The sequence below is a fragment of the Gopherus flavomarginatus genome, chromosome 18, assembly GCF_025201925.1.
Source record: "Gopherus flavomarginatus isolate rGopFla2 chromosome 18, rGopFla2.mat.asm, whole genome shotgun sequence".
NCBI classification, from domain to species: Eukaryota; Metazoa; Chordata; order Testudines; family Testudinidae; genus Gopherus; species Gopherus flavomarginatus.
This window is the reverse complement of record NC_066634.1, coordinates 24,664,685-24,684,162: the sequence shown is the minus strand read 5'-3', so window position 1 is coordinate 24,684,162 and position 19,478 is coordinate 24,664,685. Positions and strand designations below refer to the sequence as shown.

Below are 19,478 nucleotides of genomic sequence, written 5' to 3'. Positions count from 1 at the left end.
GGGGGGGGGGGGCCGGGCGGGGGTGGGTCTGTCCCCCGGGGTGGGGGGGGGGGCTGGGCGGGGGTGGGTCTGTCCCCCGGGGCGGGGGGGGGGCCGGGCGGGGGTGGGTCTGTCCCCCAGGGCGGGGGGGGGGCGGGCGTGGGGAGGGTCTGTCCCCCGGGGCGGGGGGGGGGCCGGGCGGGGGAAAGTCTGTCCCCCGGGGCGTGGGGGGACGGGCTGGAGTTTCTCCCTGGAAGGTTCAGCAGGGAACTTGACTGGGGATTTCTCTCTCCAGGGGGAGGATTTGGGGGCGGGGGCTCCAGCATGTGATTCCGCTCTCCAGGGCACCTCCAGGCTCTGCAGCACATGCTGCCTGTCCGGTTCCCCTTGGCAGCACCTTCCCGTTCCGAAGGCGCCTGGACGCCGCTTTCTCTTGTGCTGCTGGATGCCCTGCTAGATCGGGGCTAGAGGTACCTTCCTGCCCCAGTCCCAGACACGCTCAGGCACCTGCCTCCCCAGATCTCCTTTGAAAATCTCATTGGTGGTTACAAGCGTGGGGGCCCTGGAGAGGGAATGTGTGTTATGAGGCTGTCCCTAGCGCTTTCACCCTTGGTGCTTTACGAACAGTGCTGAGACCCAGAACGGTGTCGTCTCCTCGTGGAGAATCCCCGTGTTGTGTAACCCTCCGACACGCCAAGAGAAAGTCTTTGCTATTTGTCACTAAAACTTCTTTGAAAGCATCTGCTCCTTGCCGTTTTATCCACAGGACAGGATGTAGGACGTGGTAGAGATGCAAATCTTTGAAACTAGTGTTTGGCTTCTGTTTTTCATTGCCACTTGGAAACCATAAACACTTAAAAATACACCCAAACTGGGCAAGTTGTAAGGCTGTATTTTTATCTCTGCGTGCCAGTGACAGGGCTGAAAACCACTTGCTCTTCACTCTTGTGGCTTCTTTCTTGTCATCAGAATCCCTCGATAGCAAATATGGTTTGCTGTCAATGTGGCAAAGCTGTGTAATAAATGCGGCAATATACTAAATATAACTCAGAATCCCGTTCAGGGCTTTGAGAACACGTTTGTCCGCCTGCTGGCAGGCAAGTTAAAATTGGCGAGTGGGCAGTTGATGTTCTCCTGGTTGTTCCCATCTTACGTGTGTGCTTTGGGCAGCAGGTGCAGTCATGCTCTGCACTGTACATAAGGCTGAATTAGAAATCCCAGCTTGTGTTGCATTGAAAAATATGGAAAAGCAGATTTCCATAGGCCTTAAAATATGAAGGGGGTTAAGGTAATACTGAGCTTTTAGTCTTAGCTTCCTGGAACTTGACTGCTTGGATGTTTTAACGCTATCCCTTTTTGTAGGCGCCCTGATTTGGTTATAGCTGAGGTCAGAGCTCCATTGTGTGGACAGGCCCTGCCCCAAAGAGCTGACACGCCAAGACAAGATAGAGTCAGGGCGCAAGTGGCGGCTGAGGCCCTGAAGGGTGAAATAACTTCTCAGCTGAGGTTGCAGCGGGTCAGTGGCAGATCTGGAAACAGGAGCGAGAGAGGTTCTCTGAATGCAGCTCCAGCGTTGCCACCAGTGAACTGCGCTGTGTCCAGCTGTCCGCTCTGAAGGCAATGACTGCAGTGGGCGCTTTTGAGCAAAATGCTTGTGTTTCAGTGTTTGCAGCGTGGTAAAAACACTGCTCTCCGGGTAATTATTCAGCCTTCGGCTTGGCAGGCTGGAGTTGCAAGGGGGGAAGGAGGTGCAGTGCGATCATGTGGAGGCGAATTGGAGCTGTTTGTGTGGGGAAGAGGCTCTCCTTTGCCAGATGCAGTGTCTGCCCCAAACTTAGTCAAGTGTCAGTTGTAAGCAATGAGGGTTGTTTGCTTTTCACTGGAGACTGTCCTCTTCCAGTGGGAGCTGAGTGTGTAACCAGAGCCGGCCTGGTGAGAAACAGGCAGGAATGTGAGAGGGGATTCTCGGCTTTCCACTGGAACAGGTAAAGCTGTTGGAATATGTACAGCTGCTTCATGGTCCTTTTACTAATGCTCACCTCCTCGCGCTCCTCCTGAAGCATGGCAGCCATCCGGAAATTGAGTCTGGACTGGAAAATCAGGACTCCTGGGTTCTAGCCCCACTCTGGGAGAGGTGTGAAGTCTAATGGTTAGACTGTGGGGGCTGGGGGCCAGGACTCCTGGATTCTGGAGCTTGGGGAGGGGAGTGGGGTCTAGTGGTTAGAGCAGGGGGGCTGGGAGCCAGGACTCCTGGGTTCTCTCCCCTGCTCTGGGAGGGGAGTGAAGTCTAATGGTTAGATGGTGAAGTCTAATGGCCAGGACTCCTTGGTTCTGTTTCAGTGGCACAGCCAGATTTGATTTGCCCACAGTCACACAGCTTGTCCCATCTTAATTTTACCATTGGGGGTTATCACCTGCCTCCCAAGGAGAGGTGCATGGCTTGCTTAGTGTGTGAAAAGCTGTGGGATCCTCTGACACCAGGGCTGTAGAAAGGCCATGTGCTGTGATTACTTATTACCATTAAATAGCGGATCACCGGGGAACCTGCCGAGAAGCCGTGGATCTTGGGCAGAAAGAGCACTGAGCCAAAGCAAGATTTGTAGTGAAAGATGTTTCTGTCTGGAGAACAGAAATGTGCTTTAATCAGAGAACAGGTTCAAGGTCAGATTACGACATTTTTCAGAAATGTTCCCTGTTGCAGCGCAGAGGCACTTGTGATCAATTTGGGGCCAGAGCTGCTCAGCAGACCTGGCGATTAGGGTGGGTGAATTTTCAGGACAAGGAGTAAATGGGAAAACAGACCCTCCCTTTATAAATGATGCATTTTGTTCATAGGAACTTTGTGCAGGTCTGTGCACAGGATCTTTTCCAAATACCTGTCCTGCCCTGCATTCTGCATCCCAGCCTGTGCATGCTGTGTGGTCTGAGCCAGCTGGTTGCTGAGGCCCTGTAGGAGCATTGTCTTTCCAGAGGAATGTAAACCATGGCGTCTACTTGTGTGGTATGAATTGTACCTACCGTTCTGTGTCAGTGGGATACCCAGCCAGTGCCTGTGAGGCATCCCCATCTCCATGGCTCTGGATGTGATCAGGAAGTGAGCTTGGAAGGGAGGTGCAGAGACGTGCAGTGATGCCAGCGGATCTGAAGTAATGGGTTGGTGGGGCAGGTCAGTGGTTGCTCTGTTCGAACGGGGGGACCGGGGCTGGAAGTCCCTGTATCTGATGGGCTGGTGCAGGAGGAGGCAGTCTGTTAATGGTCCTGAGAACCTAGCTTAGAAAACAAACTTGTCGCCACTCAGAAGTGACATGTGGCGCTTGTCTAGACTTGACACCCTACGGCAGCACAGCGGCAGCACGTAGACACTTGCTGTGGTGGCGGGAGAGCTTCTCCCATGGACATAGAAGTCCAGCTCCCCGCCAGCTGGTCGCTGTGTCAGTAGAAGAATTCTTCCGTTGGCCTCGTGCTGGCTATGTGGGGGGGTAGGTTGGCTTTCTGACACCGTCGTGGGGTGTGGACTTTTCATACCCCCCAAGCAACAGCCAAACATAGACCTGGCCCAAGTTGGGTCCCTGTCATTGCTTGGGTTCTTAGCTCATCAGTATTAACGAGTGGGCAGGTGCAGTAGGAGGAGATGGGAACCGCGTGTTTACCTGTGTTGAACGCTTGTAATGGACAAGCTGAGTAATGCTGTGGGGGTGTTTATCCTAGCGCAGCTCCGAGACTAGTCAGTAACTCCCCGGCATGGGGCGCGTTGCTCTTTGCAGCTAGAAGAGCCACTCAAGAGGGTGGGGAAAGTGAGGCACAGTGAGGGGAAATGACTACCCAGGACATCACAGAATCCACAAATCTTGCCTATTATTGGTGACATGACTCGTAGCCCACACGCCCTCCCAGCCGTGAGTCAGACAGGGTAGCCCTGGCTCCCAGCCTCATGCTTTAACTAGCCTGGAGTAACACTTGGACTGTTTAACATCAAAGCTGTTCGCAGATCTAGGCATGTGGGTCCACAGGCCTCTGAATCCCGTGGAATTTGCTTGTGGAATTGCAGTTTGCTGCTGGCCAGGGGAGGCTGCCTGCCTGTGGGATTGAGTTCCCGTGTTCTCGGCCCTTAGGGTGAAATGTGCTGATGCAGTCTGTCTGGGGCAAGAAAGCGAACCACGCTCTGCAGCGTGTCCAGCTGCCTTGGGCTGCGGAAAGTGACTCTTTGCAGACTTTGAGAAAGCCACGAAGCAGTGTCCTCTGCTTCCCAGGGCCGCCGAGCGGGGAGGCACTGCTCGCCGAAGTGCTCCCTTAGCACCTCTCAGTTCTGCCCCCGAGCTGCTGCCTATAGTAAGTCTCCTGTTGTGAGTTGTAGGGCAGCTCTCATTCATGCCCCTAGCAGATGACTCAGCCGATGCTGCAGCCGTGACCTCCAGTCAGTTGCTTCTCGCTAGTGAGAATTTACCCCTTTATTCTGAGCATCTTCCCCCGCCGTAAAGTTCGTGCCAGGCTTTGCAACTGCCTGAAAGTGAGCATGGGCCGGCTGCGATGATTTATCTTATCCCACTGCGACATGTGCCGCTCTGAAAACCCAACCAAGGAAAGGCCGACTCCCGCAGCCGAGCTGCCATGTAGCATCTGGGGCTGCAGCTGGGGGGCAAGCTTCTGTATCCAAAAGAAAGCAGCCATGTTACGTGAGGTCTGTTCCATACTGAGCGTTCTTTCTTACTCGTAGCCAGAAATCCTCACGGGCTCCGGTGGACGGCTTGACATGGATTCCGTCGCACGCATCCCTGCAAGCTGTCGAGAGACAGATTGATATATTTTCCTTAATTAGCTGCATGATGTGGTGAAGCAAACCCAGAGCCAAGAGCTGTGAACTCCCTAAGTTCAAAACCTGGCTTTGACTCTGCAGCCTTGTCTGGTATCAGTGTTGCCTCACTTTGACTTCGAACTGGGGTGCAGACCGCTCTGTGCACACTCTTAAACTCTACTTGTATCGATTTTAGGGATAGAGTTAAGCAAAATCTATATAAACCGGGTTGAAATCTAATTAAGAATGTCCGCACTGGAATTCACACCAATTTAACGGGGCCAGTTTAAAATCATGCTTTTAAACTGAATCAACTTTAAACATACAAGGCCTAATTCTCCCTATGAATTTGTCAGGTCTCTTGATCTCTGCCTCAGTTATCCCATGCATAGAAATGGGGTGATTAATACTTATGTCTAAAGTGCTTTTTCAATCTGCCCTTTGTCTGTAGCTCTGATTTCTGCTGGCAAAGGAGCGTGTGTATTTGCTGGAGGTGTGCTGCAGGGATTGTTTTGTCTCTAAGTCATGATGCTGATCCTCTAATTCGTGACAGAGGAAGGGGAAGCGTGCACGTCCTGGGCTCATTTGAAGCTGCTGTTAACGATCACGCTCAGTGTCAGGTCTTTGGTGACATCCAGACAAGCCATCAGTCACTGTGCGTTAAGATTGTCAGTGTGGTTTTCCTTTCTGCAAGCTGTTAATTGGGACCGCAGGTGAACCTGGAGTGTGGCCTGTTACCTTTTCTTCTCTTTGGTTAGTCTGTGGTTTTTCAGGGGGTGACAAAATGAAAGCATGAAAGATTTTTGTTTCAGGCTTCCCGGAAGTGATGTTGACTGGAGCTCAGTGAGGGAATGGAAGGCTCAGATTCTCTTTGTCCTGGGCCATGTGCTGTCGTTTACCTCGATTTCATGTTGACTGTATTACCATGGACAGCAGGTGGTGCCCATAACACAGCCCCATTCAGTGCCCAGGAGTAGTGAACGCTCCATAAGATGTGGATTTCTCAACTCTTGTGAGGTTTGCCATGTTCCATCAATCCCCAGCTCCTGGAATCAAGATCTGGTGATATCTTGGCCTTCATTTAAACTAAAATAAGTTCCTAGCCCTTTTGGCTGTGGAGAAGCACTTGAAAACCTGACCCAGAAAGCAAATCAAAAGAACCCAGTGTCTATTATTTTGTATACTCGTGTGACTTAAACCAATTCCGTGACTTTTGGTGGGCCTTTCCCAGCGTTTCTGAATGCTCTGTGCTGCCAGGGCTGCTTATCTTTTCTCTTACTGTTGTTAAAAAGAATCCACTGAGCTCATGACTTTGGTACAATTCAAGTATTAAGTCAGGCAGCTCAGCAGTTAATCTTTCCTTTGCACCTTTCGTATCAGAAGCTTGATGCTTTTGAGATATTGAAGGCCACGATCCTGCACTTTGTTCCAGGCCGGCGTAAGATTTTGTAATCCGTCGGAGGTAGGTACATTGCTATCCCCGTTGTACAGCTGGAGAAAGAGAGGCATGGAGGATAGTGACTTGCCAAGGCCAGTAGCAGGTTTAGAAATAGAACGCAGGAGCCCTGGCTCAGATCGGACGTGGGCCCTAGATAAAACATGGTTTGATTTTTTTAAACTTGGCTACAGAGTTGCACGCAGCAGAGCGGTATTGTGGTGACGGCACTGCTAGAGTAAAATTCACGAGATCTGGGTTTATCCATCACTCTGCCACGCTCTTCCCATGTCACTTAAACCTCTGGGCCTCAGTCCTCCCTCTGGCAACTTGAGGGGATCAGGATCTTGCCTCTGTTTTGTGTGTTTGGATTGTAGGTGCTTTGGGGCAGGGACCGTTCCCTTCTCCGTGCGTACAGCGCCTCTCTGTGACTTGGCTGCGCTGTTGCAGTGTGGGTCAGACACCCCGACTGAACTGTGCAAAGCCCAAGTGCCAAAGTCATGCTAATAAGCTACATTCTCTGGGAAATCACAGCCCGACCGCCCCGGTGTGGGGGGAGCCTCCGAGTTCAGTGGAGATGCTATAAATGTGTGTTATTTTCTAACTTGTTTTCCAGAAATGAGTCACTGGGAACCCCCTCATCCCCCCACCAGGCATCTTTTGACACAGGTGAGCGCAGCCCATTTCAGGGTATCTCAGGTCAGGCTGGAGCTCTGTCACTCGGCACGTGTGGTTTTCTCTTTCTGCTGGGGCCTCCTTTTCTCTTGTTGACGTTTGACCAGCCAAAATACTAGACTCGGCAGAAATACAGGATGTGGTGACGTGTGGCGAACAGAGCCTCTCGCGCGCAGACATGGTAAAGCTCATCCCTCGCCATGTGGAATGGCTGAGGTCTTTGGGGAGGTTGCACCCCAGTGTACGTGGCGAGTGCAGCCCTTGTGAGTCTTCCAGACGAACTCCCTGCTCCCCGGGATGTCGGTGTGGCCCAGCAGGCCAGAGCCACCGCGTTTTGTGGTGGTTTGTGATTTGATCGCTTGTTTGCAGTGCAGGAGCCTCTGGAGAGGGTTGCCAAAGGGTGTCAGATGTCAGACAACCAAGTGGAAGAACTAATGTTTATTGAGCCTTTTGTTCCAGTGACTGTCACACACCAAGAAGGGGAGGGCTGTGCCCGTCCGCAGACAGGCTGGCTGGGTGCCCGAGAAGAGGAGGGGCCTTGTTTCCCAGGCACCTCAAGGGCAGTTCGGCTCCGCTGGCATGGGATGCCCCCCCCCCCCCCTTCTTCTGCAGGGAGCCTGGGGCCGACGTGTTAGGACTCTTCTCTGCCCCGGGAGCTTTGCTTTAGACACTTCCATCCTAGCAGCGCACAAGCCACTCCTCTGCCTCTTCCCGTTCTGCACATCCTGAAAGGGGTAAACAGCCTAGTGTGTACTTAGCTGAGTCACACAGCCAGCTAGTCAACAGGCTCGGCGGGGAGCAGGGAGCGGGGCCAGCAGGCCTGAGCAGCAGCGCAGCTCCCTGCACTCACTGGTGGGTGCCCCGTGGGATGAGGGCCAGCAGGTGTGAGCTTCTGTCTGCATCCGAGCCGCTCAGCTGCCCCTCTCTGTAGACCTCTGCATTTCACTCTCTCTTTGAGATCTCTCCTTGCACCACAGAATATGAACCCTTTGCTGCTGGGAGCTGATTCCCGCCCCACACCTCTGACATTAAAGCCACCAATCAGTCCAGTGCCAGATGCTTCGGAGGGAATGAACAGAACAAGGCAGTTATCGAGTGATCAGTCCCAGCTTCTGGCCATCAGAGCTTGAGGGACGCCCAGAGTATGGGGTTGTGTCACCCTCTTGGCTCGTAGCCATGGAGGGACTTGTCCTCCATGAATATGGAAAATATTTCACTTCTAGATAAGGATCTTAGAGCACTTTGCAAGTATTTAACCCTTCCAGTGCTGCTCATGGAGGTTAGGTCCCTAACATCAGTTCCATTTGACAGAAACTGAGGCCCCCAGTGAAGAGCCAACCTCCCCGAGGGGATGATGCTCTGGTCTCCTGGGCCTTAGCTAGGAAACTGCACAGAGGCACTATCGAAAATCCTCCTTGTTCAGATCTGCTCCCGCTCAGCCAGCTGGAAGCATGAATGCCTGGCCTGTGCTGTGCGGGAGGTCAGACTACGCAGTGTCACGGTCCCGCCAGCCTCAGAGTCACTGAACCAAAGACCCCAGCTTTCTGTGGGAGTGCCCGCAAGGCCTGATGCCCCAGCCCCCACCGCGTGCTATTTGCATTTCAGTCCTGTGCAGAATCCCTGCTGGAGACAGGCGCTGTCCATGCACACTGACCCGGGCACCTGTGACCTGCCGGACTGAGCGTTCAGAACAAAGGTCTAAAGTACTGCCGGCTCGGTCAGAGAATCGATCGGCCAGTCCCTGCAGCATCTGTCTGGCTGCTGTCCCTTGCCTCTCTCTGGCGTTCTCACATGGCCCCGGGGCCACAGGAAGGCTGCCCGTCTCCATCTTTAATGTACATTTTTCTCCCACCGTGCCTGGAAGCCACTGAGGGAGGAGACCCTCGCGTGCTGAGGTCAGACGGGAAGACAGTATCAGAGCAGGGACTCGAACCTGGCTCTCCCAAGGCCCTGGCTAGCATGCTCACCACTGGGCACTCCTTCCTTCACAGAGCCGCAGGGAAACTTCTCAGAAGAGCCGTCGTTTCACCCCTGGCACGTTCATGTCTCCAGGCCAGCAGGGACCCTTGCAATCACCCAGAACACAGGCCCCTAACATCCCACGCTGGTTGTGACGAGCGCCAGCCTGGCTTTCTCAGGGATCGGTTGGGATCGGTTTCTGAAGGTCGCAGGGTCAGTCTCGTTGGCGTGCGTGAGCGGGGAACTGCCTGCTGGGATATCACTTTGCTCTCTCCCTGCACGCAGCTGCCCAGTGAAGTCACAGAATCTCAGGGTGAGTTTCAAACGCCCCGCGCATCGCTTGTGCAAAGGGGCGTAATGTTCCCCAGGGTTAAACTGATCAGCTCAGCTCTCAGGACGCTGCTGAATGTAAACAGTTTCCACTGGCTTGTTCTGTACCTGAGGAGCGTGTGTGGAACCCCAGGCTTTGATGCCGCTGTGTGTGTGAGGGCGGGTCAATCCGAACCGCTCTTAGATTGCAAACTCCTCAGGGCAGAGACTTTTGGGGGAGACGTTTCAGAAGCATCTAAACGAGTGAGGAGCCAGCAGGAAGGTCAGTGGGGCTTTGGCTCACGAGCGATTTAGATTCATCTGAAAACGCTACTCTGTGTCATCTGGTGGAGGCCAAGTGCGTGGCAGGCGTTCCCAGAGCCCACGGCCGCACACCGAAGACAGGTGCTTAGCTTTCTCCCTGTGGGTCAGACCAGCCAGGGCTCTGCTGCAAAGCTCTGGTCTGGCTCTGCTGTTCTCTCGGCTCCAGCTCGGTGTGAGCGTGTGGCAGTCAGAAATGCAGGTGAGCTCGTCGCTATCAAAGGCGCATGATATTCGCCGGAAGGTGGATCCTCGCCGTTGCTCTGTGTCCCGCAGTGCTGGCTCAGAATAGCTCCCAACTCCGCAGAATTGTTAGCATTCCCCAGTGGCTTCTCTTCGCGGGCGTACCCGCACCAGCCGGCACTTTGCAGGCTTCATGGCCGGGCCAAGGACCTGCAGGACCCTAAGGTGGTGTCGGAAATTCCAGCCCTTGATAATCTCCTTGTTAATCTGCTAAGATTAGCACTTACGCTGGGGCTGTGTCTTGTCTCTAGCTAGAGCCACGGCATTTGCTCGGTCTCGGGTTCTAGTCTCTTCTCGGCGGTGCGTTGCCTTGGCCTGCAGCTCTGTAGGATGGGGGTAATGTTACCTCTTGCGCTTGGAGATAGCCAGGTGAAGAGCGTGTTACTGGTAGGTGAGGGTCCACGTTTGCTGTTTGTCTGGTGCTGCTAGTGGCATTTAAGAGGAGGACTGTGGGGAGCACTGGACTGGGACTGAGCTGACCTGGGTTCTGTTACTAGCTCTGCCACTGGCCTGCTGGTCACTGTGGATGAGCCATTTCCTGTCCCCGTGCCTCAGTTTCCCCTCTGTGAACAGGGATGACGCTACTTTCCTCCTTTGTAAAGTGCTTTGAGCTCTGGATGAAAGCTAGGGGTTAGTGAGCCCAGCCGGGCTGTGGGCTGGACGCTGCCCCTCTGCCTCACCGCCTGCTGGGGAAAACGAGTCACGAATGGCCACTTCCCGGAAGTCAGTCTGTCTGCCAAGTCTCAGGTGTCTGCACTGGTCTGTTGGTCTGGCCTGTTTCACCCACACGTTGCTCCTGGGGCGTTTCTTGGCCGGCAGATGGACAGATGCCTCTAACGAGGTCGCTCATGGGAAAGCGTTACGTTCTGGGGCCAACAGGATCCTTTGAAGCCTGGCTGGATGGTTCCTTCTGGAAATCGAGCAGCTCCACGTGCCACCAGTTTCATTGGGTCTTACCCCTTGGTTTGCTCCCCCTTAATCGCATGGCTCTGTCTCTGCAGCCGCCATCCATTCACCTGCGTTCTAGCCTATTGCAAATACCTTTTGTCGTGTGGGGTGTGTGGTCGCAGCCTCGGACTCGAGCCATGCGGGAGCGTCTGGGGCAGCGCTGCCGTGGCTTCTCCAGCCTGTCTCCCGCCAAGGCAGGGCCCTCTGCACCGCAGTTCCCAAGACGGGAGGATGGCACTGTTGCTGGCTTTCTGTTGAACCTTTAGCACTGTCTGTAAATGAGTGAAATCCAGTGGCAGCCCCGGCTTTGTTTGGTAGCCAGGATTGCAGTAGTGGTTCTGTGTAAACTCGTCTGCTGGGATCAGAGTGACGGCGTCTTTCTCCCCCTCTTGCTTCTGGTCAGTTTTGCCAATGAAAATACGTGTGGATTAAATCGCCGTATTTGTGTAGGGTTCATTTAGCTCAGCCGTGGAGCTTGCGGGGAGAAGTTTGGCAGTTCTGGGGCTGCATACAGCCTGCACTCTGCCCGCTCGCTGTCTGCTGGTGTGTGGGTCATAATTCTCTGATGTTTCGTTTTGTAAAACGGGGGGCACAATCTAGAAGCTCAGAGTGCTGGAGTCCTCCGGCCCTTTCGCCGCTACCCGCTCAGGCCTTAGGCCAGGCCCTTCCCAAACGCGCCGGCCGGCATGTCTCCCGCTCTCTTTGCCGTCGGTTTCCCGCACTCAGGAGTTCGGCAGATTTGTTGGAAAAGCACCTGTGATTGCCAAGGGCTAAATATTGTCAATGCACCTGTGGGGTATTTCCAGCTCAACGCAGCCCCCCGCTCTGTGCATGCCCACAGGCTGGCCTGGCACTGAGTGGCAACATTACACATCACCTCTTCGGCATTTGCCATTTTGGTCTTATGGGGTGAGCTTTGGTCCCCCGGTCTCCAAGCTCAGTTACCCCAATGGCCAACCAGCTTTTCCCTTGGAGCTCCTGGACTAGTCCAGATGTTTGGGCAAAGTTCTCCGAGCCCTCCAGGAGGACAGGCTGCAGAGATGTGAGTGGAGAGGAGCTGTGGGCTGGTCAGACAATCTCCGAAGAAAACAGGACAAGTAAGGAAAGTCTCCCTTCCTCACAGCGGCCAGCCTAGAGTAGGCAAAGCATGTCTGTGACTGAGCACCGGTGAGGAGAACCTAGTTCCCCAAAGGGGTGTGCACGGGAGAGCACACGAGTTCAATAGGAGAGCTGGCGAGGGGGCAGGGTGGTCGAGCTCCAGTAGGCCTCGGATGCCAAGGAATTCTTGACAGGCGATCTGACCTCTTCCGCTGAATGGGCTGGAGCTTTCTGGGGAACTGTCCCAGCACCACTTCCTCCTATTCAGGCAGCCCTGGAGCCAGAGCAGACAGCCGGCGGCGTGCCATTTCGCCCCTTGCTTCTCCCCATGAACTTCCTCTGCAGCAGGACTGTGGGGGAAGTAGAAGGAAGAGCTGCTCGGTGAGTCCCACCTGAGGCCAGGTGGGTTGTAAGGAAGGGGAGTGTCCCAGAGAAAGTGAGCAGCACAGAGGTGCTGCAGATTAGCAGGGGGTTCTCTGATTTGCCGCTCCTGAGTTGGTTCCGCGAAGGTGTCCGAGGTGGATCTTCAGCCGTAGCCTGGGCTAGACAGGGGATCTTTACACCCTGCAAAGCTGGGACCAGCTGCCTTTCTAGTGACATGAGGTTTTATTTCTGCCCTTGTCTCTGTTCATTATAGTCCTGTCATTCCGATTACCGTCTTGCTTAGTTTTCCGGCTGTTTGTCGTGGCTGCCGGCTTGGCTGTAGTTAGGACTCTGAAGCACCGGCTCCGGTGGCTCGCACAGTGCGGTCACTGACTCGAAGTAGCTAGTCTGGGACAAGTGTTCCTGTCACGCGTCGATTGCTGATGTGCGGGGAGAGGACCCCTGTGCTCCGCCAGCCCCATGTCGTGGGCCAGCATGAGGCAGGTCCGAGGCCTGGCATGTGGAGGAGGGGACCAGGCCACAGTGGCTGGAGAGCCGGGAGCTGGTGGGGCTGTGGCTGGGCTGTGGAATCCTGGCGTTGGGCCTGGATGGTTTTTACCTTCCTGCGCGTCTCGTGGCTCTGTGCCGCGCCGGCTCCTGCCTGGCCTAGGACAGCGCCCTTCCTCGGCTTCGAGGGGAGCCGCCGACTTTCCCTGCCTTGCCGCGCCGTGCTGTCCTGGAACGGCCGAGCGGCTCCCCGTAGCCGAGCTCCTGCAGTGCAAGGAGTCAGGTTCAGGCAGGCTGGAGTGGCTTTCGGGCAGGCGCTGGCAGGCTCCCGGGCTTGCTGGAATGAAAATAGATCCGGCGGAAGTTCTGAGCGGCCCGGCAGCTCCTGGCACTCGGTACCCGTGCGCTATCACTAGTGGTCCGTTCCTCGAGCCAGGCTGCGCTCGAGCGGGAGAGGGCTCGGCACAGGGGCGCCGCAGGCAGACGTCTCTAGCCCTGTGCTGGGGTGAGCCCCGAACTCCATCCCTTGGGGTGGCAGCGCAGCCACCTGGACCTGGAGCCAGAACTGGGGTGGTTCAGCCCAGTGGCTAGCAGGAGTTTTCCCTGACCGGCCTGGACAACAGCCGCTTCTCAGAGGCGATGGCGAGCATCGGCGGGCAGCAATCCTGGCTCCATGCCAGCCCCGTGGCCGGGGTTCCAAGACAATCCCCGGCTTGTCAGGTGGCTCGGATTAATTTTTCTCCAGCTGTTTGTTTTGTAAGGGCTCTGCCTGTGTTTTCCCCGCCAGTGTCTTTGATCTGACCATGTGCCATTAGTGCCTCTTATCTCCAAGGCTTTTTATCATCAGTGATGGTAGCACATGGTGCTGCAGGAGATAAGGGCTGGTAAACACCTCGCTGGGTGCCTGAGCAGGTAGCTGGGCTCGCCCTGCAGCTCGGGGGAGTTTGCAAGCAGGGCTCTGATTCCCTGGATCCTGTGTTTATGGAGGCTGCATCGATGTAGTGGGGGAGTTTTTAATGATACCCTGTGTGGGGGCGGTTTCCAACTGATGCTGCCGTTCTGTCTTCAGCGGGAGAGCTGCATCTCGGAGGCGTCCCCGTGCGCTTCTCCCCGTGCAGCGCGTGCAGTGGGCACGGGGGTGCAGAGGCTGATCACCTTTCTGTGTCCCCCCCACTCTATCTGCCTTGGTTTGGTTTGTAAGCTCGAGGGGCAGGCGCTGGTGCATGCTCAGTCCTCCGTGCAGAGGGGGCGGATTCGGACCCCATGGCGAGCGATGCTGGATCTTTGGTGGCGGCATTTGTGGGAGCTCCATCTGCGGCTTTGTCTGGACGTCCAGTGAATTCTGTGATGGCAAACGGCTTCTTTTCTCCCACAGACGCTCACTGCGCCCGCAGCACGTCCTGCAGCTGGCAGCGTTATCCTGGTTCCTTGTCCTGCCCAGCAGAGGTGGCCAGGAGCTGGGGTACCAACATGAACGAGGTGTCAGTCGTCAAAGAGGGCTGGCTGCACAAGAGAGGTAAGGAGCCCACCCGGTGGTGGGGCGTGTTGGGGGGTCACAATCACAGCAGCCTAACTAAAGGTGGGATTTTAAACCAGTGCAGCTGTGTGTGTGGACACGCTGATAAGGTTTAGACTGACCTGTGCTGCTTTAGTTTGCACTGTGTGTTTCTAGGGGTGAGTTAAACCCATGGAGCCTGTTTTAACCCGGTGTAAGTGTGTCCACACAGGGGTTTGCACTTGCTGAACTAATCTGGTTTTTGAACTGCTGCAACTTGTGTGTGAACCTGGGCCCTAGCTGTTTGCATTGCTGCGGCAGCAGGTCTTTGCTGAGCCCTGCGGCTACGCTTTACTCCTGGAAGAGGAGAATGCTGAGCCTGCTGGCCCAGGGTGGCAGGGTGCGTGTAGCTCCTTCTGACCCGCTGACTCCACCTGCAGGTAGATTGTCCCCCTTGCTGTCCGAGCGCAGCCCTACGGGACTGCCAGGGCTCTGAAAGCCAAGCTGTGCTCTGCTGGCCCCTCTGGCGTTCCTGGAAAATCCCCATCCGGGGCGATGCCCTGCTGTGCTGTGCTGAATGGAAGGTGCAGCCTTCTGCTGCAAGCAGGCGGCTTTGGGCAGAGGCTCTGTGTTCCCTGGCGGAGAAGGGGGGAGGCTGTTTGAGGGCTGTGCCTGGCTTAGGGACCCCACGGGGAATTGCTCCTTGCAGCTGCCGGGGAAAGGAAGGCTTTGGTTTTCAGTTACCCAGCTGAGCCCGGAGTGTGGGATGGAAGGGAGCCCAGGCCGAGACAGGAGCCCTGCCCCGAGCTGGGCATAGGCTGTGCTACATTTTCTGCAGCTAGGGCCCGAGCCGAAGTGAACAGGAGTCTTTCCATTGGCTTCGGAGCTGGTCCTCGGCTCGGTCGGACTGCAGCCCGCGCGGGAGAGCTCTGCCCAGGCCCTGCTCACAGCACTGTTAGATCTGCACTGCCGGTGCTCAGGCTGGGCTGTTCGCCTGTTGCCCTGGCCAGCGCGGACAAAAGATTATTTCTGAGACCCACGTTAAGCAGCTCAGCGTGTGGCTGGAGCAGGGCTTAGCCCCCCTTGCCGCAGTAAACGGCCCCGGGAACGGGGGCTGGGAAGCGGTGCCAGCAACACCAATGCTAGAAACCCGGGTGTGGCCGGCCTGGCCTCGTCCTGCAGCAGCGAGGCTGCCCGCAGGGGCACAGGGCATGTCCCCCCGGGCGGCTCTGCGCTAGGCGCCCATGCCACCGCGCGTGTATTGTCAGCGTTGATGGGCTCTTGGAAGGGGGCTTTGCAGCAGCTGCACAGGGGGTTATTTATAGCGATGCTGGAGGTGGCCCTGTTCTTCTCTCGCTTGCCGAGTGCTTGCCAAGCAGGCGCTGGCAGCCCTGCAGCTCGGACAGATCCTGCTTGGCTCCCTTTACTCCAGGGCTCTGGGTCCAGCCAGGGACAGAGCAGGGGTCAGGATCCAGTGCGATTTCTGTCCTCGGCATGGTGTGCCGGGACCTGGGGCTGAGGCTGCGGTCAGGCTGCTTTTGGTGCTGCCAGCGTATGCGTCAATGGGGGGAGAGGTGCTAACTGAGTGACACCGCCGAGCCGGCTGCTTCAGCTAATGTCAGGGCAGGGACCTGGGAGCCAGGACTCCTGGGTTGCATCCCAGCTTTGCCACTCTCCCTCTGTGTGCCTTGGGCAAGTCACTTCACCTGCCTGGCCTTGGGTGGCTGTTTCCCTGCCTTACTGGACTTACCCGGGGGCCCCCAAGGAACCGCCAAACACCTGCTTTTTCCCCAGAGGTTACCCCGAAATACCTTCAAGGACCCCCCATTTCATTGCTGAGGATCTGTCTCAAGTGTTGGGCAGTGTGGAACCACTGCCACTCTTGGATGTCCTTGGCTCTGTCTCACCCCCAAGTGGCTGTGGGGAGCTGAGGGCGCTGTGGGCCTTGGAGTTGGTCAGTGGGAGTCCAGAGGCTCTGGCGCGTCTCCAATGAAATTTGGTTGTTTGCCCCTTCGCTGGCTCTTTGCCGAGAGCAGGGCAGCAGCTCAGCATTCCCTTTCTACGGTGCCGGTGTCAGGGTGGGAGCTGGTTTGAAGTGGGCCCTGTAGCGAAGGGACGGAGCGAGGCATGAAGTAACGCCAGACGCAATGCGGTTTTGTTCCAGGGGAGTACATTAAAACATGGCGACCCAGGTACTTCCTTCTGAAAAGCGACGGCTCTTTCATCGGCTACAAGGAGCGGCCCGAGACATCTGATCACAGCTTGCCACCTCTGAACAACTTCTCGGTCGCAGGTACGTCTGCCGGTTACGCCCGGAGGTGCAGGGACACCCAAGGGACACGTCTGTATCTCTCCCCAGCAGATGCACGGCCCCTTGGGAAAGCAGGCAGCCCTTTCTCCCACAGCCCACGTCCCCTCTGAAGCTGAGAGGAGAAGTCAGTCTCCAGGGTCCTTGTGCCATGGTGCTGTTTAGGGCCGGATGTGGTGGCAGTGAGGGCTCGTCCAGCAGCTGCGTTCCCCTCTCACGCTGCGATGCTCTGACGTAACGCCCCTCTCCCCCCTAGCGCTGTCGCGGGGCGGGAGAATAGCAGCCAGCTCTGCAGCGTTTGCAAGCGGGGGACTGGTACAGGGTTACTCTCAGTAGTGCTGGCCCCACTGAGAGCCCTGGTGTGGACAGGCTGCCGGCTGCCATCTTTGAAAGCCACAGAGGCGGTACCGGGAGGGTACCCAGGTGTGGGCTGAGTGCTGTAGGTGTGGCCGGCGGGAGGCATTCCAAGACGCAGGGTTGTTATTTTAATGGGGTCCTGCGATGAGCAGGGAGCCAGTGCAGGAGACTGGGGGTTAGCAAAGGGGACCTGGTCTCAGAAATCACTGGTGGCCTGCACTGCCCCCTCTGCCCCCAGAATGCCAGCTGATGAAGACCGAACGGCCCCGGCCAAACACGTTTGTCATTCGGTGCTTGCAGTGGACGACTGTCATCGAAAGAACCTTTCACGTGGACTCTCCTGACGAACGGTATGTGCAGCTCCGCACGCCCTGGCTGCGTCCCCCAGGCCCATCACGCAGGGTGGGGCCAGGATCTCCGGGACCTTAGCTCTTGGTCTGCAGATTGCTTGGCAGCCACTGGCCAGCCAGCGCTCCCAGCCCTGCGGAGAGGCAGATGTTCTCTCCACATCAAGCGGGAGATGAGGACAGAGGGAGAAGGGTGTGTCCACCCCCCAGACCAGGATCGGGGGGCCCCCAGTGTTCCAGGTGCTACATCTCTTCCCCCTCCCCGCCCCCGACCGAGCTCAGGGCTCCCCGCATGCCGAGCTGACCAGAGGGTGGGAGCGGGGAAGCGAAGCGAAGTATTTCTGTGGCAGGGCAGGAGTGTTGGCGTGACCCGCCGTTGGAAGGCCAAGCTAGGGACCCGCAACTCCAGCTGGGCTGTGCCTGGCCCTTAGCAGGGAGGCAGATGGAAGCTGTCTGGCTCCCTGGCCCCTAGGCTGGAATTCCTGCGAGTCCCAGCTCTGTGCTGCGGAACCAGCCACGCTGGTGCCGTGCCGCACGCTACCTACCAGAGCTCCTTGTCCCGCAGCCTCTGCTGCCCTGGGAGCCCTGGTGAGGTCAGGCACCGCTAGCTGCGGGCAGAATGGGCACCCGTAGCTGCTTTGGCCTGCACTGCCCTGTGTGGCTTCCCAGCTCCCCGCTGAGCCGTGCGAGCGACGCCGGGCTCTGGCGGGGGCTGTGCCGGGAGGCAGGCGTGTGGTGCATTGCGTTCACCGCTCGAGTTCTCCTCAGCTAGTTGCCAGGGGCTCCCTGGCCTTCCCCTCGGGACCCTGGGGTCTCTGGGCAGCAGTGCAAAGAGCTGCTTGCTCTGAGCCCAGCACGTCCTCACGCAACCAGAACAAGTGGGGAGTTCTGTGCTGGCGCTAATTGCAAAGCAAAGGGCCGCTCTGACGTGGGGATGATGGGTTGCGCTGTCAGAGTGTGAGCCCAGGGGTGGGGAGGCCTGGGCTGAAATCGGTCAGGGCAGTGCTGGGACCCGGGGTCGCTGCTGTGGGAAAAGGAAGCGCAGAAGCCTCGTCAGCGGTGCTGACACACCGGTCTGCCCCTGCCGCGGTCTCCTCCCTCTGAAGCCGGCAGCCATGCTGTGGCACGTGCTGACCCCCGTGTTCACCGCAGGGAGGAGTGGATGCACACCATCCAGACCGTCGCCAACAGCCTGAAGAACCAGGAGCCCGAAGAAGACCCGATGGATTACAAGTGCGGCTCCCCCAGCGACACCACCGGGGCTGAGGAGATGGAAGTGGCCGTGAGCAAGACCCGGGCGAAAGCAGTAAGATGCCTACCGGGTTGAGGTTTCTCAGTGGGGGGACCCCAAACCTTGTTCTGGCTGGACTATGAGGTCAGGGTCTGGGGAAGGTCAGAACCCCCTGCGGGGGCGCAGTCGTGGCGCTGGGTCTGTTCCTCGCTCCAAGCTGCTAACGTCCCACGGCCAGGTTCTCCTGCGCGCTCGCTGAGAAGGGGAGTCACTCCACCTATGTCCCTCACAGGTGCTGATCGCTTAGGAACCCCGTCTCCTACTACAAAAACGCACTGTGCGTTCTTTGCCCCCTCAGCACCTAATTGTCTGCAACACGGTTCCCTTTCGCCAGTCATCTTCTGTCAGCTTGGGGGGGACAATTGACTTGGCCCCGTGACTTCTGCCAGCCCCTCCCCTAGCGGCTACAGGAAATATTTATCTGGAGCAAGAGGCTGCTCCGCGGGGACCTGGGAGTCATGTTGGTTGAGGTTGGCCGGTTGGCATGAAAGCACACGAGACCTTGGTTTAACCGGCAAGGGTGGAACTGCCCCCGGGGGGCTGGAGTGGGGCAGAGCTGGTGTCCTGACCACGTGCTGTTCTACCCAGGTTGGAACTAGCTACCCCGGTGGGGGAACCCCTCGGTTTTCGATTGGCTCGTTGGTCAGCGTTTCCCCATGTCACAGCGCGTTAACCTTCCCCCACCGTCTGCCTTTCTTCCTAGACCATGAACGATTTTGACTACCTGAAACTCTTGGGGAAAGGCACCTTTGGCAAAGTGATCCTGGTGCGGGAAAAGGCCACTGGGCGCTATTACGCCATGAAGATCCTGCGGAAAGAAGTCATCATCGCAAAGGTACGATCTGGGCAGCGGAGGGTCAGAGCGGGGGGGGCTCGGGGGCAGCTCGCTGAAGGCAGATGCCAAGTGAGACGAAACCAGGCGTATTCCACACCCACAGGTGTGTGCTGTACGTCGCTGGGTAACCTCCTCCTCTGCAGTTCGTGGCTGGCTACGCTCGCTGTCCATCTCTCTCCTGTGTGCGTGCGTGTGCGTGCGCGCCTCTGGGAGCAA

At 56.9% G+C, this 19,478-nt stretch overlaps 1 protein-coding gene across 4 annotated transcripts in view; it reads left to right on the top strand.

The window, feature by feature from the left end:
- The window catches only part of AKT2 (AKT serine/threonine kinase 2), a 33,686-nt gene that overhangs the window by 838 nt on the left and 13,370 nt on the right, over positions 1-19,478 (top strand). Inside the window, exons 2-8 of one of the 4 annotated variants that reach the window (XM_050928555.1) lie at positions 6,823-6,875; positions 8,873-9,153; positions 14,005-14,145; positions 16,289-16,417; positions 17,028-17,139; positions 18,289-18,442; positions 19,131-19,262. In XM_050928555.1, the coding sequence (XP_050784512.1) occupies positions 14,100-14,145; positions 16,289-16,417; positions 17,028-17,139; positions 18,289-18,442; positions 19,131-19,262 (573 nt within the window). In that variant the 5' untranslated portion in view covers positions 6,823-6,875; positions 8,873-9,153; positions 14,005-14,099. Of the gene's footprint in view, positions 1-352; positions 450-6,822; positions 6,876-8,872; positions 9,154-14,004; positions 14,146-16,288; positions 16,418-17,027; positions 17,140-18,288; positions 18,443-19,130; positions 19,263-19,478 lie in introns of those variants that run through there. The other 3 variants (XM_050928556.1, XM_050928557.1, XM_050928554.1) reach the window with 3 other exon arrangements.